Source organism: Pelmatolapia mariae, linkage group LG16_19, assembly GCF_036321145.2.
Source record: "Pelmatolapia mariae isolate MD_Pm_ZW linkage group LG16_19, Pm_UMD_F_2, whole genome shotgun sequence".
Lineage (NCBI taxonomy): Eukaryota > Metazoa > Chordata > Actinopteri > Cichliformes > Cichlidae > Pelmatolapia > Pelmatolapia mariae.
The window spans coordinates 18,018,492-18,042,902 of record NC_086241.1 but is presented as its reverse complement, the minus strand read 5'-3'; the positions used below and the strand labels follow the sequence as shown (position 1 = coordinate 18,042,902).

General features: G+C 39.7%; 2 protein-coding genes and 1 long non-coding RNA gene across 3 annotated transcripts; all 3 read right to left on the bottom strand.

Annotated features, from left to right (window-relative positions):
• Positions 1-3,826: 3,826 nt before the first annotated feature.
• Positions 3,827-6,712, bottom strand: LOC134645449 (uncharacterized). Its single transcript, XR_010096558.1, has 3 exons — positions 6,604-6,712; positions 5,388-5,450; positions 3,827-3,910 (listed from the first exon to the last, which is right to left on the bottom strand). It is a non-coding gene; the product is annotated as an uncharacterized LOC134645449 (long non-coding RNA).
• Positions 6,713-15,653: 8,941 nt separating this feature from the next.
• Positions 15,654-18,631, bottom strand: cnmd (chondromodulin). Its single transcript, XM_063499670.1, has 7 exons — positions 18,579-18,631; positions 18,267-18,402; positions 17,556-17,696; positions 17,325-17,438; positions 17,040-17,193; positions 16,438-16,628; positions 15,654-15,881 (listed from the first exon to the last, which is right to left on the bottom strand). The coding sequence occupies exons 1-7, from the start codon at positions 18,629-18,631 to the stop codon at positions 15,654-15,656; spliced, it is 1,017 nt and encodes a 338-aa protein (XP_063355740.1).
• Positions 18,632-20,270: 1,639 nt separating this feature from the next.
• On the bottom strand, positions 20,271-24,177 carry si:ch211-199f5.1 (protocadherin-8). Its single transcript, XM_063499964.1, has 3 exons — positions 21,573-24,177; positions 21,268-21,466; positions 20,271-20,970 (listed from the first exon to the last, which is right to left on the bottom strand). Exons 1-3 carry the CDS (start codon positions 24,036-24,038, stop codon positions 20,657-20,659), a joined length of 2,979 nt encoding a protein of 992 aa, XP_063356034.1. The 5' UTR covers positions 24,039-24,177; the 3' UTR covers positions 20,271-20,656.
• Between the last annotated feature and the right edge of the window lie 234 nt (positions 24,178-24,411).

Below are 24,411 nucleotides of genomic sequence, written 5' to 3'. Positions count from 1 at the left end.
TGATAGGTCTTCCTGTCACAGGACAAGGCAAGCACAAATAGAGTGCTGCTCTCCCAGCTAACGCTGTATCAGTCTGCAGAAGTGTCTCGATGCTGTGTGCTGGAATGCCTATTAAAAGTTTATCTTGTGTAAGTAAACTTGACTGTTTGCAAAAATGGAGACGTTTGTTTGAATAAAAGCTTCTGACTTCTTGTTATGATTTGTGATGCTTATACAAAAGAGAGGTGCATACTGATCAAAGAAAGCCTTTATTTGAATGCTTTTTATTTTTTTGAACTGTTGTATACACCAGCGAAAATAATAAAAACACTGACAGGTTAAATGAATTACAGTGATTACCTTGTTATAATCATAAGCAATATTTTTTTTAAATGTCCACAACTGCAGTTATGAAGTCACAGGCTGAGCGTTTTTTGCAGTTGCCATGTTGGTGTTTTGAACAGGACGTGACAGGTGATGGGTAAAAATCTGTGTTAAACCGAGGACACGACACGCTTATTGGTTAAGGACTTGTCAATCACAATCACAAGTGACTGACAAGTCCTCTTTGGCTAAGGGCTTGTCAATCACAAGTCCTTAGCGAAAGAGCATTTCCTGGATTATCCTCCTGTCTGATTCTAACAATGGCATTACAAAATGAACTTCATGTTTTATTCAATATGACCTGAAACTAGTGACTGAGCCAATCAAGTCATCGGAAAGTGTTCACTGAGGTCATAGAGCTGTGAGCTGTTTTCCAATATCTTTCCAGCTTGTCTTGTTTTTGCAACCAAAGGAGTCGCCCCCTGCTGGACATGAAGAAGAATGCTGGCTTAAGTCAAATCTCCTTTCAGACCTTTGTTACAGTGCCACACTCTAAGAAATAAAACGTTGGATTTAATTGACAAAGTTAAGGCAATCTTTTCCACAAAACCTGGTCAATTAAACATAAATCAATATGGTTGTTATCTGCAATTTCAATGGTGATGTATATCAGAAGTGAAATTGTTCTATAAAAGCAACAGCTTTCCTTTTATTGTTACTATTTAACACTATTAATTAGAATTTAAACACTTTGTTCATTTTATTAACTGTATTGCTTTAGGTTCAATTGACAATATTAATTTGAATTTAATGGCACCATTTAGATTGTGTTTTGGACTTAATTAATTTGATTAATAATGATTTAATGAATAGTTTCATCTATATGCTAAATGTTTAGGTATCAACAAAACAAGTCTAGAAAGGTTCCTGAGTTGTCATCTATACATTGTAATTAGGTGTTTGGACCTTTCAGAGGTCTTCAGCAAAGGTCTAACACTTAACTACAGAGTACAGGTGACAACTCAAGAACCTTTTTGCACTTGCTCACACGTTAACATTTGTAACATTCAAGATCCTTGCACTTCAATAGAAAACTCTTACACTAAAGCTTACATAAAGTGTAAATGCAAAAAAGGGTGCTGCATCAACAACTTTATTTACGGTAAGCCTTAACAAGGCAAAGCTTCTACAGGGAACAACACCGCATAAGGCAATATTAAATGCTTAGAGTGCATGACCAAAATTTAAACATTGGAAACAACTTTCGAGTTTCAAAAAAGTGACATTGTAGTGTGCCGTAAGATGTCAAATTCAATACAACAACTTGTGATTCTAGTCAGATCTGCAGATTTACCACAGCAACTTAAAAATCACTGTATAATGCAATTACAGAAAATACTTAAGTGACACAAAAAGGTAAATCTGGACAATTTAGTTCCCAGTTCCAAAAAGCTGATTCAGAATTATAAGTTTTCTATTATATAATAAATTTTATAATAAAAATCATAATTTTACAATTAAAAAAATGCATATAGCAAATCTCAAAATATTCTTAATTAAATGCTAAGACCAAAAATCCAGCACTTAACTTGACAACCTTAGAACCTTTTCACATTTGTTTGCACATACACTTTAACATTTATAACACTCAAGATCCTTGACCTACAATGGAAACCTGGTACGCCAGAGCTAATATGAAGTGTAAATACAAAAAAAAAAAATTTGTGTTGCTTTAACAACTGAACAAAAGCCTTTACTGAGGCAAAGCTTAAATAGGGAAACAACACTGCATAATGCAACATTAAATGAAGTGTGTAAAACAAAATGTAAACATCTGAAACAACTTTCCAGTTTCAACTAAGTGACAGTGTAGTGAGGACTAGGATGTCAAACCTGCCAGAATGATTTCAGGATCTACAGTTGTAGGTCTGCAATGGCTACAGTCTGCAGAATTACCACAGCAACTCAAACTGAAGAAAATGTTGTGAAACAAGAAAATATATCCATCTGGGTAATTTTGTCCCCAGTTCAAAAAACTCTGAATTATGTTTTCTTTTCCACAATCAAAAGAAAAATAGCGTTCAGTAAATCTCTTAAATATTAAAAGCTATGACAAAATATTTACAAACAAGGATCAACATATATATATATATATATATATATATATATATATTTATAAACTTTTAAACAGTAAAACTTTTAGGCAGCAAGAAAACAGAGCACTTATTTTGGGGGACATTTCGATCTGGAAGAGTCATTGCGTCTCCTTTTGGCAGAGTTTGTTCTTCAGCACTTGTATTTTGTTAGACAGTTTTTTGTCTTCCAGTCCCATGAGCACCTTCTGGAAGAACTCAAATGTGTAGCGATTGAGGCAGTTAATTAGCCCAAACAAAAGTGCACACCTGCTCGCCACATTGTGAAGATCCTGCAAGACGGTGCATCTCTCGATAATGATGCCAACATCTTCAAGGGAGTCATCAGGCTGTGCTCCTTCGTGGATTATTTTATAAACACCCCAAATCCATCCTTTCGAGCTCTTCAGCTTCCATCACGTTGAAATCCTGAAAAGGACAGAAATATTTTAAATCCGTTGTATTTTGGTCATCCCATCATCTGTCTATTCACTCCATTTTAGTTAAATGGTCCACACTACCATAATTACACAGATCCCTGAATGAGACTGAGGAGAACAGACCAAAGAAAAGTGTGGATTTAAGACTATCACCAAATAAAGACCAAGAAGAAGAGAAATGAAACCTGGACTGGGCAGAAGGAGCATGCAGCGGTGCACACCGTTAAGCCCGGTTCACACGGCAGGAGTTTCAAACGGCCAAGAGAGTTCCAGACCGCACACGTATCGAATGACAAAAACAAAACTAAAAAACTGACACTTGTGGGTGACCCTACCATGTGTGGTGTACAGCCGCACGATGCTAATGAAACACCCTATGAGCACATTTTTCTCGCGAACATTCCCAGGGCAAACAGCAAATCTCAAACCCTCTTGAGATAAAATGTGACTTTGGAGTAAATAACCAAGTTGGCCAAGGAGGGGGCATTTCCAATAGTTGTGTGAGTTGTAATGGAAAGGATAACAAAAACAATAAAATGGCTGTAAGATGAAGGGTTGGAATCCAGCAGCAGCTGAATGCTACCTGCTACACAACAGGTGGTGAGTACTTTGCCCTCTACACTGACTGAAGAGTTAATTTACACCTCACTCAGATGGACCTGTGCCAAAGTAATAACATTATTAATAATAATATTAATATTGTGCTGACCAGGGTTATTTTCTTTAGTTTAGCATAAAACAATGTAAGTGAATGGAAACAAAATCCTAGTAGTTCCCATGCACTTTATTGTTGTAAGCTAATTTAAAGAAAACTGATTGCTGCCAGATCAGGAGAATGCCTGGGCTTGTTTAGAAAATACATTTTTCAACTTACAAAACTCTGGGAATTATGACAGTCAAAATTTTACTGAGGGGTGAAAATATCCCTTTAAAAATAAACTTACCATGTACTCTGATGATATTTTGAGGGTTCTCATTCAGGTATATAATCACAGCTTGAAGGATGCATTCACACTTCACTTCGATTCGGGAACTCTAAACAAAACAACACATGCAGGGCAATTACTGTTTTGATGTTAGTAGAGACCCCCACAAACATAAAAAGACAATTTTTATTGTTGTTTAACCAATTCATAATTGTTTGTAAGTAATTTTAAACATGCTTTTTCCCCATAAAGATGAATTTATAATCCTCATTTCACAACTTGCAGGGAGAAACAATGTCACAGTAATGTAATGTAGCCTGCTAGTTGACAATCTAGATGTATGGTTTTTAACTGGATGCACAGCAGACACCTACTTTCACAAATGTCTGCTTTTCCAAAATATACTAAAGGGCAAAGCAGATTTTATTCCAATATTTAAAGTGACAGTGTGTAGTTTTCTGCCATTAGGGGGAAAACACGTTGCAAGCAAGCACTATTTTGTGTTAGAGAATGAGAAGCTTACAAATTCATTCCCATAAAGATTATATGTCAACTAGCTTTCCAACCATATCTTCACGTTGAAGTAACTGCTCCAATAACTTTAGCAGTGGAATATATTGAAAGGTTTTTTTTGTTTTTTCCTCTAGAACATATTCCTCTGGCTCAACAACATTAAACTTTTCATAGTAAAACTTCTTGCGCTTAAATGTTGTTTCAAGTGATCCTCCTTTTGCAATACTTTTAAGTAGTGGATTTCCAGTGTATAATGCAGTGCACAACTCATTCACTAGCGATGCACTAACCTCAATATTATGCTCCTTGAGAACAGTCAAAGTTAAACTATTTGTTAAGGGTAAAGCAGAAGTAGTGAATAGAAAATGTAGCCCCTCGATTAAATTGTCGATTGCTGATGTTGGTACATGTGAAAAGACCTCCAACTTCAATAAAACCAAGGCAAGGTTTTTAACTACAGCTTCCTCCAAATTTTCACTAACTACACCAGCTTCACAATGCAAGTCAGAGGACCCTTCATCTGCAGACTCCTCAGAAAGATCATTTTTACTTGTAAATTCAGTTCTTTTCACTATTTCATTTTTGAAATCTCTTAGCATGCATGTATGAATGTTTTCTACTCTTGTGTCTGGAAAGTACCATATACATTAGCTTTGAAAGAACAATTTTGATAAACACAATCTACTGTCTCAAACCTCTTGAGATGTTTATAATATGGAGGAAGCATTCTCTGCTTGTTGATATGTGGCTTTCAGAACAAGAAGGACAAGTCAAAATAACATGTTCTACAGTGTGAGAGGGCTTAGCAACATGTGCACGACTTAGATGAGTCCTAAGACCACCCCATGTTTTGAAAGTACAAAGACAATGACTGTAAATGCATGGATATGAGCGTCTCAGACCAAGAATTGAGTGTTTAAGTCTCAAGTGTTTTAGAATTTGGTACCTTTTAGATACACTTAAAGAGCAAAGCTTACAACACCACATTTATAACCTAAAAGACCAAATAAGAGAATTCAAAATGTAAAATTGCATATTAAAGAAAAAGTAAATAATATGAAAGCATTTTGTACCTTTACATGCACTTTTGGAGCACAGCTCAAATCTCCACAGCTCCAAATTCCACAAGCAGCAACCTGAGAGAAAAAGAAAACCACAAAATAAAATCGTGTACAGTGAGACACATGCAGGGGGTTGCACGGAGATGGTCTAAACTTAAGAACACTCCTGTTTCTTTTAAAATGTATTAATAATACAAGTTAAATTTCAAATGCTCCAACATTTCTGTTACTCATTTCATAAATCATGCCTTCTATCTCCAATCGATTGTCTTCTGTTCATGTGACCACGTTTACCATTATATACCAGAGCAACCCAGTCTGAACGTGACCCCCTTGCCCCCCAAAATAAAATCAAGTATACTAGGTGGTTAGTGCTCCGTTAGTGTCGGTTTGTGCTGGTAAAATCATCGTTTGTATTGCTACGGTGTCAAGGATATTACACTTTTATTTAATAGGTTATTCAGCGTTCACGAGCCCCCCCCCAAGCAACACGAAAATGGCCCAAAATAGGTCAAAACATGCCACAAAATGCTCGGGTGCGAGCGAACGTTCCCTACGACGTCTACATCACCCGGACGCTCACTCGCGCCCGTAAGCACGGGGAGCGTGCTCGACGCCCGTGACGTCATCGCGAAAAACTAAAACATTAATAACTGCAAAACCGTAGCAGCACAAATGTTAATTTTACCGGCACAAACAAGCACTAACCAAGCAGAGCATTTTGTGACATGTTTTTTTTTGTCCTATTTTGGGCCGTTTTTGTGTTGCTTGGGGGGACTGGTGAACTCTGAATGACCTATGAAATAAAAGTGTAATCACTTTGACACCATAGTGATACAAATGATGATTTTAACAGCACAAACCGACACAAACAGAGCATTAACCACCCAGTATACTTGATTTTATTTTTGGGGGTAAGTGGGGGTCACCTTCAGAGCTAAGCAAGCAGTGGATAGCTAACGTTCTCCTAACTTGATACTGCAATAAAACAAATAAAATAAGTGTGCTATTCGGAGTGCGAATGAAATTTTAAACGCAGATGGGGCAATATTCAAATGTGCAGTAACATTGAATATGCAAATCAATGTTTCCAATGCTAGCTAAATGCTACAAAATGCTAAAACCTACAGACAACACACGGCCCATATATTTACCGGAAAAATATATGCCATATATTATCACAAAGTACTAGTTAAATTATATTCTATTAAAAATACGAAGAAATTACCTTAACTCCAGCGGATGAATCGTGATTAATCCCTCTTTCCAGACACGTGGCCAAAGCACACTGTGGCGTAGATGAAGAAGGTGAATGCGTATGCGCGAAGATTTTTTTCATTCTCTGCGCATGCTCAGAAAGGATGTGGAAAGGGCTCTTTGGATTTAATTAAATGTGTTCAATAAATTGAAAATATCACTATTATTTAACATTAAAACGGTTTAGAATTAATTAAATCAAATTTAAAAATATTAATTACACACATAAGATTAACAATTTTAAGTATATTGAACATAAAACTATGAATTAATTTTTAAAAAGCCCATGTTTCATTTTTTAGAGTGCACCCCTGTAAAAATATTGCCAGGAAAAAAAAACGCATCACAAATAATTAATTGCAAAAATCTAACTTGCAATACAAATAAGTACATTTTGCTTATATAACATGTGTGGTTGCCTTCACGTGTCTGCCTGAATCGATTTTGTACTCAAACTTCACTACATTATGTGTTATGAATAATATAATTATGTATCGACTTCCTTGTACGGACAGTGGTCAAAAAGGACAGACTGAAAGTTTTTCAGTAAGAAGGGTCTGAGGGGGAGTTTTAATTGAAGCTTGGAGTTCACCCGTCGGGGCGCAATTTTGTGCATCCGTGACCAATTGGCATTTATGGATTTCCTTGTTTATTGCCTTGTTTGAGAATTTGATTGGACAATTTAACATCATCGAGAAATTCACACATCCTGACAGCACAGGCACTCTTGTCTTGAAGAGGAAGAAGAGGCACTCGCTAGCTAGCTCTTGACTAAGGATGGCAATTTCGAGTGCTGCTGAAACAGTAAAATTTTTCTTGTGTTGAAGTGTTCATGTTTATTCAATATTTGTGTTTAGATTTGTGTTTTTAAAGTTTTTTTTTATAGCAACGGTTTAAGAAATGTTACTATTGGTTTTAGATTTGTGTTTTTCCCCCTTATCTGTAAGATGCTTTACATTGTTTGACCTGTCTGACCCAACTGCGCCCCCACCAATATTTTTACCTCCAGTTATCACTGGGGTTAACCACTGGAAGCTGCATGTGTTTTACTTTTTTTTTTTTAAATTCTGTTGTTATAATGCAGAGCTCTGCTTGAAAACCGTGGGTCCTTGCATGTCAGAACCAATGGTGATAGCAATTATTGTGGACTGAAGCAAGACCCCAAACTCTCAGTGTGCAGTTTAAAAGGTTTATTTGACAGGAATTCAAATATAGCAACAAAGACTTGCAGCTGGGGAATTATGGTTCTCCACACAGGAAGTGACTTCTGTCAGAAAGAAGAAGGAGGTTAATCCGTGTTGCTGGTAAGTTCTGAAGCCTTTAATGTTTGAACTGAATTGGATTCTTACTTGAGTATTCTAAGCAAAGAGGCAGTGAGGGAAGTGACCGGCCAGGAGGCAGGTGTTGGTGGAGGGTTGAGAGGCAGGTGAGTAATTCCACAATTCCTTTGTGCAGGAACGGACAAGTTCAGAATATCAGGTAAGTATTTTCCACAGGGGGAGAGCTCTTTAGCCAACAGGGTGGATCTCCTGGAACATAGAGATGGATGATGTTAGCTCAGGCAACTTTTAGTTTTTTCTCTCAGTTTTCCTTTTAATTATTTGACTTTTTCTATTTGTTTATTATTTATATCCTATGTGTTTTTATTATTTAGTTTCAATGTACAGCACTTTGTGTCAGCTGTGGTTGTTTTAAAGTGCTTTATAAATAAAGATGGGTGGATGGGGTGGAACTTGGACATCAGAAAGCCTGATTTTAACAATCAAACAATGACAGTCTGGCAAAGAATCGAATCCTGAGGTGGTCCTTAAATACTGTTGAGTGATGATCAGATAAGAAGCAAGCACGTCGGCTGAAGAGCAGGAAACCAGTAGGCACTGCCAGCAGGAGCCCAGAGTTTACTCTGCCCCCCTCCACCTGAGAGAAGAGGAAAGAGCGTGACAAGAGAGAGAGAGCAACAAAGGACAACAACCCTGACCAGTCTTGGACAGTGACAAGACATTCACACGGCCCTTACTTTGATATGTGTCACTCACCTGAACTTTGTTGCATATTTACCAATTAATCCACTGAACTGGTCTCAAAAGTCCCCAGATCACAGTCCTTTTAAGCATCCTTGGAATGTGAATGGAGCAGCTACCCAAAGGACCCAAAGGATAAGTTGCCAATGCCCTGATTTCAGACAATACAAGACACCACCAGAGGTCACCTGTCCACACCACAATGGCTCAAAACTGAGTTTAATGTTGATCATCGAACATCTTATATATTTACACTTTTGTGAAAGCCTGCAGTTTAAAGATTTGTGTTTGTTTTGTAGTCAGTCAGGAGATAGATAAAAAGTTTCGGCATTTACTGTAAAATTTCTGTTTAAAATTCTGAAAACTTAATTACATTGGCACTGGTACCAATTAACTGAGGTCAGCATCCTCCTGTTTATGCTAATTTTTATTGCCAGCTAACCGAAGCCAGATTTGTGCACTGTAGAACAACTGCTCCCTAACGTTTATTCCGAGCAAAATGCTGTCTGACTATTTTTCTCTATTTACTTTTTCTTTATCTGTCTGAGGAAATCAGTCTACAGGCTGTCATAAAAAGCCATGTAAGTCAGGAAAGGACTTCTTTTTTTAAATCCATTAGCACAATATAAAAGTTAAAACATAAAAGTTTCACATCCTTACACACAGAACTTTGAAAATAGAAAAAAATTTTTTTTTAACTGTGTGTTTCTTTAATATTTTGTGGTTCATCAAATACACAACACAAGCAACTATTTATTCCCACATCACATACATTCAAACCAGCAGGCTGTCATCATTATGTGTCTAATCAAATAACTATAAATAATAGACTAAAGCAATCAAAAGTTATAATCAGGTTTCGATTTTAAAGCCGATTAATTTCTATATATTTTCTATGTTTTCTATGTGCAAAAACATAGAGCATCAGAAAAATGCTTATTTAGACTTATATCTTGTAATCTTTGAAGATCACCTCATTTTTAAATTGCGCTTTATTAGAACCATCTGACTCAAAATGTGTTTGTTTGTGATTAGAGATGCCAAAAATATGTTTCAAGAGAACAGAGAAAGTAACGTACACGCTTTTCAGCCCACACAGTCACAGTGCCTGCTGTGCTCATACACTCATGCACCTCTTTCTGTTCTGACATAAGAGAGACTGTGTCTCTGAGGCTTTGACTGTTGGATACAACAGCAATGGACAGGATGCAGGAGTTCAATATGCTCATTTATACTGAAGCCAATTTGTGCAGTTTTTGATCTATGGCCCACATTTTTAAATCGCTCCTGTCTGGGTCTCCTGTTTCTTCTTACTTTATGTTTTATGACTCCCCCCCCCCCCCCCCCCCCCCCCCCCCCCCCCCCGCAAATACCACATACCTTTCTATAGCAATGGATTTGCCATTATCATTCATCATTAATTTGTACTGGTAACTAACCCTAGGGCGATAAGGTTTGCATATATGCAGTAGCACACTTAATCAGATGCTCCTGTCAAATGCTAATTTGTGTCCAACGCTGTCAAATGCTCAACTCTCCTTTGTTAATGTAAATGCCAGCAGATAATTAACAAATGGGCCATTACTATCATTTCCCCAGCAGTTAACGCTCACAACTGCCAGATGACACTGACACAATCAGGCTCCGGTATCCAGAGGAGGGTGACGTCAGTGTCAACATCAACCGGAGAGCACGAGTCTCAGACCTTCTTTAGTAATCTCTGTGCACACACGGCTCAAATATGGCTCCCCACAGTGCTTCCCAGACTCCCCAGACTGTGGATTTAATTAAACAGTGTGAAATTAATTAATCAGTGGGGTGGCAGGTAAAAGGACTTCTCACTGGAACTGCTCACGCAACCAAGACAGGCATTTCATGTGTGCTGACAGTTATTAATTTGCTGTATGTTTGATTATAGTGTTTCTATATAGAGATGCTGAAATTCCAAGAGATTAAAAGAGCTTGGCATGGGAAAAAAAAGTCATGCAAATTATCAAAATAACAGCTCCCGAAAATCAAAGTGTAAACCTGTGTTTGATCTGTTCTATCAATTAATTAAAAATTTCAGTTCTGTATAATAATGTGGTGCAAATTAGATGGAAATGAGATAAAATATTCATTTAGTTATCTGGGGAATCTGCCTGGAGGGCTTTTTAGTCTTCAGTCTGGCTCAAAATGCTGTCCATATGGCAATTATGTACAGTAGTGTTGCAGGAGGATTGGTCTGATGCCTACTGGCAGAGAGGAGCCTGCCTGTGACAAACTGCTGCTAGGATCTGATGTGAGTTGAGGGAGATAATGAGGCTGTTGTAAGCCTTAAGTATAGAGCCTGCCCCCGGGGTGGCATATCTAAGTGCTCAGGCTTCTTCATTGTTGCACGTGCTGCTGAGGATTAGAAACACATTTACTTTTTTCTTCATAAACTTTGTCAGTACTTCCTGCAACTCTTTAGACAACTTCTGCTTTCATGTGGAAAGCCTCTTGACATTGCTTTGTGGAGGAGCTTTTTTTCTTTTTCTTTTTCTTTTTTTTTTGTGGTTTGTAGATGTGAAGTCTTGATTTGATTCTGCTTTGAGCTATCTATAGCTCTTTTTAAGCACCCCACCAGAGAATGTGAATGTTCTGGGGTACATCCTACGGTGACTGAAGTTGAGACAAACGGCATATTTCGATTGAGAATCTTTTTAATATTTATTACATTGGTATGGCATTTCAAATTAAAATTTACTGACAAGGTAAAAAATGTGATATGGGTGAAGTGGTTTAATTTATATTGTTGATTATACAGGATCCTCTCAGGGAGCCCGTGCCTGCTGTGATTTAAGGATACCTGCCCACCTCTTGTGAGAAACATCCACTGCAGGTTGGATGCCTCCACCACCGCACTAACTGTCACATATACACAGCGTGTCCCCAGGAAACCATTGGTGCAAACTCCAGCACTGTGTCCAATTTAGACCTACAGCACACTACAGGTTTTCTATTTGAGTGTAACAGGGACACCATGCAACCAAGTGCAATACACAGAAAAAAAAAATCCCTGCAATGTGTGCAGAGTACTCGAGTGACCCAGGAGAATTGCCGTAATGTTTCATTACATAGAAAGCAATTTGTGGAATGCAGGCAAGTCTGCAGACATTATTTACAGACATTAACTTACTGAAATAAGCAAGACAGACTTCTTTAGACAATATTAGCAGGCATTTAATTAATAGCCATTCGGGAGTTGCATAGGAGAGTGTCTTGAAAGAGAGGGAGAGAGGCAAGCAGACAGTGTAGCCAATGGCAAGGAAACTTCAGAGAGACCTACTGGGCAGAACTGCAAGTGGTCACTCAACCATGGGATTAAAAAGCATTTAAGCCTTGTACCAGGACACCCCAACCCCCACTTCATCCAGCCGTGTATATCTGACCATTCAGGAAAAAAGAAAAGACAAATGTTAGGAGCCTGGTGCAAAACTGTGGGTTACAGGTTTTTCACAACGCCAGCATCTATAAATGTATTGCGGTGCCTTCTTGCAGAAAAAACATAATGAGCCAGCCTAAAAGGGTTTCTGTGTTGTGGTTAAGGTGCAAAATGGACTGTCACTACTGTTTATTTCATTCATGTCTGCATGTAATGAAAAAACATGCAATCAAATGTAGGACACGTTGACTAGAGTGGTTCACTTCACACTCCTGTTCACACTTCTAATGCCTCTTGGGTAACAACTGGCAATTTATGACAGGCTATTGACATATTTATAGGGGGCTCTAGTGAGCGCATGGGCTTGATTAGTACAAATCCATGCAGCAAACTAAATTACTAGCTGGGTTTCCCAAAGTGATTTTTTTTTCCAGTTCAATTTTGGTGCCAAGAGGATGTTGGAGAAAAAAGCTTTTGATTCGGTGATCACCAGCGCACCACAGCACCCCACCTGCCTATACTTGTTTTGATGGGCAATGATGAAAGCGCAGGTGGACGCGAGAAAGCTCCCCTCCTTCGTCAGCTACCGACTCCTCATCTGTGGTTTCCTATTAGCACAGGAGTGGAGGTTTGCAGTCTGGCTGCTGGGCACAGTGGGTCAGTGCTCACAAAGCTCTGTTTGTTCCCTGGCCTGCAGGGCTCCCAGGGTAAGCTTGGCTCCAGAGGGGAGACAAACAAAAAGGCACCACTGTCTCGCACACTGAAGTGATCTCCAACACATTCGTCTTTTCTTCACAACAGGGGTACATTTCTCTTCTTAGGAGAGGAATGGCAAAAGGAAACAAGTTCTTTAGAAACAGGGCCTGAGGATAACAAAACTGCTGTTGTTCTGAGCTATGTATTTTTCTCAGTTTAAATGGCATTTTGAGTTGTTGCTTGTAATATATATATATATATATATATATATATATATATATATATATACGTTTTCTTTGGTTGTCATTTCTATTTGTCTAGCTTTTTATTGAGCTACAGTATCAACACATTCTGAGTGAAACCAGTGGAAACTGACAAAAATACCATGCACATCGCCTGCTGTACCTCTGTCTGTAGAAAGCATATACGTATTATCTATTGCTGTATTGAACTATAGCAGGTGGAAACAGTACACAAAAAGGCTCCTCCTTTGATTAATAATTTCAAGGTGTCTTTTACACCCGTATGTGCTGTCTGCCTGTGAATTCGAAGGATGAAATAATGTGCAGGATAGTCTTACAGCTGCCGTCAGGTCAGACATTACTGTTGTGCAGCAATCTGCAGTCCAAGTATAACTCCATTATTGAGGGGACTTTAAAATGGGAGCTGTGTGACACACAGCGGGATGATTTAGTTTAATGACCATGGCAGTGACAGCACTGTGATGGAAATTGGACTCCCCCTGCAAATTTACATCACTTGAGGGTACTTGGGGCTCTTTTAGCGGCTGCACTCCAGAGCACGAGCCATCAGGAGGTCCTGGATATGTCATGCTTGTCACCTTCCTTTAAGTGTATCTGTAGACGTGGGAGAGGGATTAATATTATATTGCCTACGGAAGCACAGAGGCCGTCTTATCAGCACTGCAGATGTGATAAGCACCTCTACCCCCATGAAAACCAAAATGAAGAAAAAAATCTCCAAGCAAAAAGACAAGCATCTCTTTGTGTTGTTTCCGCGCACAGCTTCTGAGTTTCAATGCAGCTTTAGTGGCAGATATGGTGTAATTTCACATCTGTTGTAATTTGATGTGCCTGGATCAACCTCTGTGAAATCGTCTTGATCACAACATGGCTCCTCTCAATTATTTAGAAAGTGGGCATATGGCTTTAGAGATACTAATCTCATTTCTTTTGATTTTTGAGGTATTCGGAATAGGATACTACACCACAAGTCCCAGAAAGAGGTACTAAAAAAACAGTTTCTGTGATCATGTTTTCTGGAAGCTTTGCATTCAGCCTCTTTTCATAGAAAAAAAAATATTTAATAAAAAAAAATGTCACTTTTATGGAAACATTTTCCATCATTGCCATGACACTCATCTCACATTAGTTCACATCAATGCAGATGTCAGTGTGCACAAATTGTATTGCCCTCAAACTGATTCTGAGCTGTGAATGGAAGTTATGGCAACCATTGCTGTCACTTCAGTTTTATCAGAAAAACATGCAGTGGAACCATGGTAACAACATGTGACACAAAAAGCATCTACATCAAAGCCAGCATATACTGTAATTAGAATTTATTGAAGCCTGTCAGAAAAGGTACAGGATCTGCTGAGCCTTTGGATTCAGTCCAGTGCCTTCCATTAAACACAGTACAGTGCATTAAGCCTGGCTATGACATGATACAAAAATGAATGCACTCATTTCTGAATCTGCAGCTGCAAATAAGAACATTACATGTATGCATTTCCAAATAATTGTATCTAAAAAAATGTAGCATTCCTATCAAGATGAAAAACTTGTCATGTATAGTATATGATCATTGGCCACTTTATTAGGTACGCGCATTCAGCTGCTTTGTGTTAATGAAAATCTCTAATCAGCCAATAGTATGGCAACAATTCAGTGTGTTTACGCTTGGAGACATGGTCAAGATGACCTGATGAAGGTTAAACTGAGCAGTGACTTTGAATGTGAAATGGTTGCTGGTTACAGGTTGGCTGGAACTGTTGATCTACTGGGAATTTCCTACGCAATCATCTTTAGGGTTTACAGAGAAGGTTTTTTTTTTTTTTTTTTAAAGCAAAAATATCCAGTGAGCATCAAATCTTTGGGTGAAAATGCACAACCTGAGTCTCTGTTTCTGCTGATACATTCGGATCATAGGGTCAGGTGTAAACACACATGAAAGCATGGATCTATATTGCCTTGAATCAATGGTTCAGGCATGCTGGTAATGTAATGGTGTGGGGGATGTTTTTTTCGCACACTTTGGGCCCTATAGTATCAAATGAGCTGAACTGATCAATTAAAGACCAGAGTCTACCTGGTCTTTAAATGCCAATCTCTTTATCTTTATCTTTCTTTATCTTCTGATAGCTGCTTCCAATAGTATAACACCCAATGTCGCAAGGTTAAAATCATCTCAAGATATGTTTTCTTTTTTTTTGAACAGAACAATACGTTTACTCAAATGGTCTCCACAGTCACCAAATCTCAATGCAATAGAGCACCTTTGGGATGTGGTGTAACAGAAGGGATCACGGATGTGCAGCCAACAAATATGCACAAACTGTGTGATGTTGTCATGTCAATATGGCCAAAAATATTTTATGAATCTATGCCATGAAGAATTAAGGCACGTCTGAGGGCAAAAGAAGGGTCAACCATGTACTAGGTAAGGTGTACCTAATAAAGTGGCTGGTGATGGTATATATGCTACAATAAAAATGGTCACATTTCACACTTTGCATATCACGCTAGCAGGCATAGCTTTCTGGTAGATGCTAATAAAAAGAGAAAACTGATATTTGTGTGCAGATCTGAAAAAGAAGCTATGCTGCAAAGCACACATGCACACACACACATTTGCTCACATATGTTGTGTGTTCTTTTACACAACTCCAAAAATGCGTGCCACCCACCAGCGACAAGGCATGATGACTCGACAAGCTACCTGGCACCCTCTGTAGTTGTAAGGCCAAGGCCAGTAGCCCCGCAGAGGCTCACACACTTTCTGGCAGTGAGTGTAGCTGCGTTGGCATTCGGAGCAGCAGATCCCCTGGTGGTCTAACATGGTGTCAAAGGTCAGGGCGCTTTCCTCTCCGGCCCCTCTGCTGCGCTGCATTTAAAGGAACCAATGTTGATTTTGAATAGCAATCGTGTTTAAGAAAAAAAACAAAAGAATATATTTTTTTTATATTCATTTGCAATTCAAATGTTTTGAAGAACTTCTCATCCTCTCAAGCATGTGACTGCAGTTCTTGAAGGCAGCATGAATTTTTATAACCGGTGGGAGTTTTCACTTCAGTTCATAAGTTCATCAAGTTGGAACGGCAGATATTACCCAAGTGACCTGTAATTACAGCTGCCGGTATGACACCTTAACAACAGCAGCAGTAAGTATGTACCTCCTACAGCTAGCAGAAATACAGGAACCACTTAAACACATTTCCACGCCATGAACTTCTATCAGTGTGAAAATACATTTTAACAAGGCTGCCATCTTAAGAGTCCTGATGTAGTCATCTATTAAAGTGTTGACAAAACAGAGAAACGTCAATTCATAATGAGCCTTCAAGGGTTGCTTCAAGGCTCTATATAAGCTTCTTGATCAAAAATTCACCAACTCTTGAGACTTGTTTACCATAAACAGCACTGTTGATGAAGAGACTCACTTGATAGGGGTTTTCGGGGTTGTCTGCTGACCCCACAGCTGACTGCGCCCCCTCCTCCTCTTCTTCCACAACTCTGGAGGTGTCATTCTCTGCGTGACTCACCAGGTCCCCCTCCTCGGCAGCTGCCTCAACCTCCTCCATGTTAAACTGCCGTTTGGCTCGATGCGTGTCTCTCTTTTTCCTCTCCCCATCTGTTAGAGCAGTCGCAAGAGGCAAGAGTATTGGGTCAACATCCACAAGAAGCCATACATGTCCTCAGAGCTCAATCCTACATAGCTGGAGCTGTCTCAGATGTCTTGAATAATTAAATTAGCAGCAGTGATATCAAGCAGTCTTGCATATTTCAAGATCATTCTTTTTTAATACAAGACTCTGCGAGTCTTTTTTTGGTGTTGGGCTCTAAATGTGGTGTATGTTCAAGATGTTTGAGTGCTTCTCCAACTTCTAAGACAAGGCTGTAAATTTTACAAGTGTGTCAGCAGATAAGCAGGGCAAACATAACCAAGGTTTTAATAAGCAATGAACAACATGCAGACTGATCGAAGGCCAGTCTTCCTAGATTATGATGCTACATACAGCAACTAAACAGAACAGAAGGAAACCTTTTAGATATGTTGGTCTGAGCCAGTAAATGGGAAGCTCCCCGCAAAGATCCAGAATTTTCTTGCTCAGAAACCTGGTGTCCTTCAGCGGCTGCTCTGCTGCAACCCAAATAAGGAACTCCTCATCAAAGCTCACTGGCATTAATTCATCTGTCTGACGGAGGGCGAAAAAAAGAGAGACAATGTCCTTGAATTACTTAGAAGGAAAAAGAAATTTAAGCTGTAATCTCTCTCCTTTTTTTCTTTTCAATTTACAACGGTCTGTATCAAGTTGTTTGCACGTACCAGGTCAAACATCACCATCTCTTTGTTGTGAGCTCCCATGGGAGGAAGTTTGGCTTTGATTTGGGATTTTATATAGCACTTGTCTCCTCCAAAGAAGCGGATTCCAGTCACTCCCTGCACCAAATCACAGAGATGCCATGTTTACACTCAAGGCTTTGCGACTTTGCTAAGCACACAGAAGGTCTCAGCTGAGCTACCTCGGGAAGCGAGAACAAGGACAAACTTACTCACAATTTGAAAGTCATGAATTTCCACAGCTTCCTCAGCTCCACTCCCGGTTTTAAATCTCTCAAGATTGTTGTCAGAATCAATTTCCATGGAGCCCTCCCTCACCTCCCCGTTGATGTTCATACTGTAATGAACATTATAAACCTGGCAGCATTCAAAGTGGGATGTTAAAATGACTGATTAGTCGAGTTATGTAAATGACACAGTAGCGAACACGAGAGAAGAGAGATAGAAAACAAGCTTCACGTTGCTTGTGTTATTCCCCAGCACAGTCATCAGTCACAAAATCCTCTGTAGTTTTACCACACTGAGAATTTGAGTAAAGCACCACAGGAGATGCTGTTACAGACCTTGATGGGGATGTTTGCCCTACAGGTGAGCTCATTAGTACACAAATAAACATTACACTATTTCTTATAAGATGGAAATGAATTCCAGGATCAATTTATGTAGTTTCTATGTGTTGCAAACAGAATTAAAGATGCATTTTTACAGTCCGAATTGTGATGGTTGTTGACGGCGCTTCCAAGACATTAATATACATATCACAGAGCTGAAAACAACCATGCCCATTTAAATTTCCATCATTAAAGGATTCTGAAAAGTACTTGCGGCGTGCTTCTCACCAAAAGCATCCCTGTCACGTTCACTCACAGATATTTGTTATTGAAGGGGCAATGCAATAACTACAGCGGTCCTTTTTTCAACGCTTACATTTTTATCGCTCCCCTTCTGCAGATAGAGAGTAGCCACGGATGCACACAACATTAAAACTGCACCAACAATGACAGCCACAGCTCCAAATCTCAGGGGACGGCTGAGTGTAGCAGAGGTTGGTGTGCTGCAGGTGCTTTGTCCCTGAAAGTTCAGAGTAAGCAAAGTAAGAAGTGACACACACACTGAGCCAGGACAAGAGAAACATCCCTGGAAAGCTTTAGGTTTTCCTGATTCGACAGCTTTATTAACATGTCACAGATGTCAGTTCTATTTCTAATAAAAAGCTAATAAGGTTTCCTTACCGGAGGCCTGCAGTGCTCAAAACACCAAGATCCACAAGTTGTATTTTGCACTTTTTCCATAATCTCTCTTATTGTGTCTTGTATGAACCGTTCTCTGCTTGCTTCTCCTCCGAGAATCGGTTTGTCCACCAGAAGAGTTTTTTCTAGCCCTTAGGTGTGAATGACGTAGAGTTGATTTACTTCACTTGAGCAAAATTCTTCATCTGAATGTTACCTGTATTTCCATAATGCTCAAAGCAAGGTGGCCACCCTGTGGTATCAAGCTAAAACAAGGCTTAAGCAGCTCTGAGTTCACGACAGACTGACTGGTGCCGTGTTTTATGGACAGGGATGCAATTGTTGGTCAAAGGGATGTTATGTGACCTTTGAGTCAGTGATTGTTTGGAAAAGAATATATAACCTGTCACGACAGCTACAGATGAGGGACAGATTAAAGGGGGGAAAAAATGCCTTAAAGTCACTCAATCGGGTGTTGGTACACTATGTGACACCACAGTTGCATCAGAATTCCTTTGTGTGCTCATTTGAGTTGAAATCTGGTGATTACACTGGCCATAACAAGAACACATTGATGTTTTACTGTTTCCTAAATAGCAGAATTATTTTTATATGCTGTGAATATATTATAATCATCAAACGATTCACTGACATATTGCCATTTTGGAAGAGACCACCCAGGATGGAAATGATGAAATTTATATCCGAACAATGTCTTAGCTTTAATTTCTCCCCTTTTCTCACCGTTCTGTGTTCTTGTATGTGTTTGCTGTGGATTTTCTGCATTTGCTTGGCTGTTAGAGATTCCAGATTAAAGTAATGCACTATAATTCTAGTAAAACTTGAATAGAGAAGCTTTCATGCTCTTTGTAAGTCTTTATATTACGAGATGATACAAGAGTGCACAGACTGGAAGTAATGTACACATTCATACACGCACACACACACAGAGACATAACCTTTGCTGAATTATGAATTTTTTCATCTGACTAGAGGAGAAAGGACATTTTGCGGTGATGTAGTCTTTATCACAGCTTAAAGAAAATTGCATGAAAAGAGATTTAAATGTAAAGTGCTGCTGTTTCTTAGAAAAAGATAAAATCACAGTTTTAAAACCACATAAGCTGAGGGGCAATCACAAAAGGTGAGGGGAATCTTTGACCATTAAAATAATGTGCTCACAGAATATAAAAAATACTCTTATTACTTTAGAAACAATGATAAATCACTGCGTTCTTTACAATAGTTGACAATAGCTACACAAAAACAAATATTGTTTGTTATATAACACTTTCATTTTTAAAAAACAACCTGAATAATGGGGGTGTTGCTTTTTTAATTCCCCGAGTGACTGTAAGTACATTTGACTGGCAATGCATTATTTGCATGCAAATTGAGGCAGCACAGTAAGTATATTGTGTACAATGACAAGACAGTGACATTGGCTTGTGCTTGTCATCAATTTTGCTGTGATGGTTGGAGAACCTCATTTTATTTATTGCAGCCTATAAGCCTTTAAGGGAAATTAAATGCATTCAGTTGGTTAATTGAGGTTATTCTGTATGCTTTGTGAATAGGACAATAGGTTGTACTCTGCCTGTAAGATTATAGTTAGGCCCTACAAGCCCAGGATTTTTTTATGATAGTACTGAACAAAACAAAAAACAAAAAACAACTTCTCTTTATTAAATTTAAACTGTTTATTTGTGCAACAATGTGATAAAATCTACCACAAACATGGTAATCTTTCACGTTGATTGTTTTCCACAGCAGAAAGGCCCTTCTCAGCCTAAATGTCCACAGGTCATGCCCCTTAAATATTAACACATGCTTTTAAAAATTCATAATAAAATTCCTTTTTACATTGAATCATTATGAAAAATATATTATTAATAATGTAAAAAATCTTGCATATTACACATGATACAATGAACAGTCTTATATGAGTCAAAAGACACATGACTTACTACAAAACACTGCAACAATCCAACATAGAGTCAATTAAGATAGAAGTATTATACAGTATAGAGACAGCACAGAGGAAAAAAATCTCCCTTGGTGACTGTTTGATCTGTCATTTAAGCTTACTTAAGTTTTTGTATACTCTGGGATGGAAATTTCGTCTGTTTCCTGTATTCTCGCTGGTGTCGGTGGACCAACGAGAATGTAATCAAATTCCTGGTGTTGAACTTTTTCATACACACTCTGAAGACCGCTGGTTTTGGGCATGTGAGGTGGGTAGTAGTTTTCCCTTCTGGTGTCCCTGGGAAGTGAAGCTGTCTTGGAAAATGTTGACAGATGGGGACCGCAGGCCAGGCTCGTGTTTGGTCTTGTAGCTGAAGGGCTCCAGCATCGGTCCGAGTGTCCCAGCACTTTGCACTCACTCGTACATGCCCAGAGACCTGTGGAAAACAGTGGTGCTGTCAGGATGTGATATGAATACAGTTGCTGGCTCACCTGGTTGAGCGTGTTTGATAAATGAAAGATCTCAGTTAGCTCAAGTCCAAATGATTCATCACAATGCATCCAGTGTACAGTTAAATCAGTCAAAATGTTACCAGTGCAGTGGTAGAGAGGTTATGTTTTTATTATATCCAGTTATAAACCACATAATCTCCTTTTTTTCTTTTTACCTCAAGAAACTGCTCACATATGCTGTTATTTGACTTATTTTCTCTCTAAATATGTGTTTCACTTACTGTTTGTTGGGGGTGACTCTTTTTTGTGCACATCTCCACTTATATCAGAATCGCTGTCATTGAAGTCACTGTCTCCTTTTCCACTGTCCTTGCCACTGATGTGGGGATCTCTTGCTGAGATTGTTGTGAATGAATTGCCCTTCCATATTGTTATCGGCCTGACAGTTTCTTTCCCATATCCTGGTAGTGTAGAATAACCCTGCAAAGATTTAAACACATTCATGGACATTTTGAGTCTAAATACAAAGAAAACAAAAGAAAACAAAACAAGAAAACAAATTTGATTACCTTTTAAATGGACATACCTTTAATTTACCCTCCATAACCCTGTTGTTTGACTCAAACATCCCTGCTGTCTGTCTGCCATCCTCGCAGCCTGTCTCCATTGTGTTGCTGCTGGCCAATGGAGGATTCTCTGGAAATGGATGGGCATCAAACACTTTGCCTTTGTGGTTTTGATTTAATGAATCAATGTGTCCACTTTCAACTTTCTCCACATTTGGAATTTCTTCTTTATCATCACTTCCCCCATCCCCTGTCTCCTTTTTCCGGCGGCTGCAAATGGTTGTGATAAGAATGATAGCCACCAGGAGAACAGAGCAACTGCCTGCCAGGACGATGATTATGGCTACGGACATGTCCCATTCAAAGGGCTCCTCATTGCCATTTTGAGCTAAGGAAGGTAAACTTGGTAGAGCACCTTCTACAAAACTGAAATGTATTGTAGCGGTGGAGGTAAGTGCGGGGGATCCATTGTCAGCGACTGACACTGTGACTTTGACATTGTCTGCGATATCATACGTCAGCTGTCGACTCACGTGCACCTTGCCTGTGTCTTTGTTGATAGAGAAACCCAGGTGTCCCCCCTCGGTGATTTTATAGGACAGCTGTGCATTTATGCCTTCATCAGCATCTGTTGCCTTTATCTGGGTTACCACATAACCTGCAGGTGCATCTTTAGGCAGGAAAACTTCAGCAGATCCTTTGTAAAGGGGGGGCTCTATGATAGAAGGCTGGTTGTCATTCTGATCAACTATTTTTAATCTGATGACAGCTCTGCTCTGAAGCTGTGGTGACCCCCCATCACTTGCTTGAATGTGTACATCTAGCTGTTTCATAACTTCGTAATTAAAGCTTCTGAGTGCATATATAGAGCCAGACACTGAGTTAAGAGACACAAAGGTGTTCACTGGGGATCCCATGATAACGCTCTCCACAAGCCTGTAAGTAATTTTCCCATTGTTGCCCAGATCCGCGTCGGTTGCCTCAACTGTGGTGATATAAGCACCCGGAGCGTTGTTTTCTACCACTGAAACTTCATAGACAGCTTTAGCGAAGTGAGGGGCGTTGTCATTCTCGTCCGTGAGTCTTATGGTGTACTGAGTGATTTTCCTCAGTGGGGGTGACCCGAAATCCTCAGCCATGACTGTCAAGTTATACTCACTAATCCGCTCTCTGTCTAGGGCTGCTGCTGTAACTATCATGTAGCTGTCCTCGTACGCCTGTCGGAGTTTGAAATGGTCGTGGCCGTATAACGTGCAGTAGACTTGGCTGTTAACTCCAGAGTCTCTGTCCATGGTGCTGATGAGCGCCACCAGACTGTCCTTGTCTGCCGCCTCGCTGATGTATGCAATGCCAGTTGTAATGGAGGTCATAGGGGTGATGCTGATTTCTGGGGCATTGTCATTAACGTCGGTGACGTGAATTATGATTTTGCACACGGAGGGGGTGGGGTTGGGTCCCAGATCAGTCGCCTGAACGTCTAGCTCATAGGTGCTTTTGTCCTCAAAATCCACGGGGCCCCTGAGAGTGAGGCGACCTGATTTGTTATCCACTTGGAAAAGTTGTCGGATCTCATGAGAAACCTGTTTTCCGAACCCGTAAACGACCTCTCCGTTTAAGCCCTCATCAGCATCAACTGCGTTTAAGTCCAGTATAACAGTGCCGACAGGCGCGTCCTCTGGCAAACTGACTGAGAAACTATTTTGGTCGAAAACTGGACTGTTGTCATTAAAGTCGGTCACTTTTATAGTTATCTTTGTTGACCCCGATCTGTACGGATTTCCTCCGTCTGTGGCGACCAGCTCTACAGTGTATGATGACTGAGTCTCCCTGTCTAGCTCTTTCATTAGTACCAATTCCGCATATTTAACCCCATCCGCTCTCAGGAGCACATCAATGGTAAAATGACTGTTTACGGAAATTTGATAGCTTTGGATGTAGTTTGACCCGACATCAGCGTCCACAGCCGGGTCTAAAGGGATGCGGGACCCAACTGCTGCATTCTCTGAGATTTCCACTATAGACTCCTTGCTTGGAAACTCCGGAGAGTTGTCATTGATGTCCTTTATTTCCACCTCAACGTGAATCAATTTGTAGCGATCTTTTGAGAAATTAACCACGTCAAAAGTAATCAGACACTGTAGAGAATGTCTGCAGATTCTCTCCCTGTCAACTCGTTCTCCGACAGTGAGTTCCCCGTCGCTTTCTCTCACCCTGATGAATGAATCGTTGAATTGTTTCATCATCCTGAAATTGCTCTTGGAGGAATGAGACAGACTCAAGGACATGTCCTTGGCAAGGTTTCCGATGACCGTACCTGGTGCGTTCTCCTCATTGGTCTGATATCTGATAGTATTTCCCTCGGACCGAGCCCACGAGGCAAATAAAAATTGATGGATTGAGAATATTAAAATCCACCGGTGCCAATAAGTTTTAAATTTGCCCCCTATCATCTTCGTAGTAATCTTCCTCTCGGTAAGCAGCCTCATTGTGTGCAGGAGAGAGCAGTTCACCTCTGGAGCGAGCTCTCCATACAGCTCCCGCTTTTATGAACTGAAGTGTGCTGAAAGTGAAAGTTGCTTGCTCCTTGCGCGCAGCCAGTCAGATACGCTTGTTGCCTCGCCTTCAACAGCTCAAAATTCTGCAGTGGCGGGGTTTATACAGCTGCTGATGCTAATGAGACGAAGTGTGACCAATCCCTCGCTTTAGAATTAAAAATACCCCCTTATGAAAAAGGGAAAAAAAGCTCTGAGCCTTTTCTTTTTTTTTTCTTCAGAGTGCACACTGAAGGAAGTTGCAAAACAGAAAAAAGGGCAGAGAGATATGGCACTCCTTGAAGATAGTTCCTGTAGTGTTTATCGT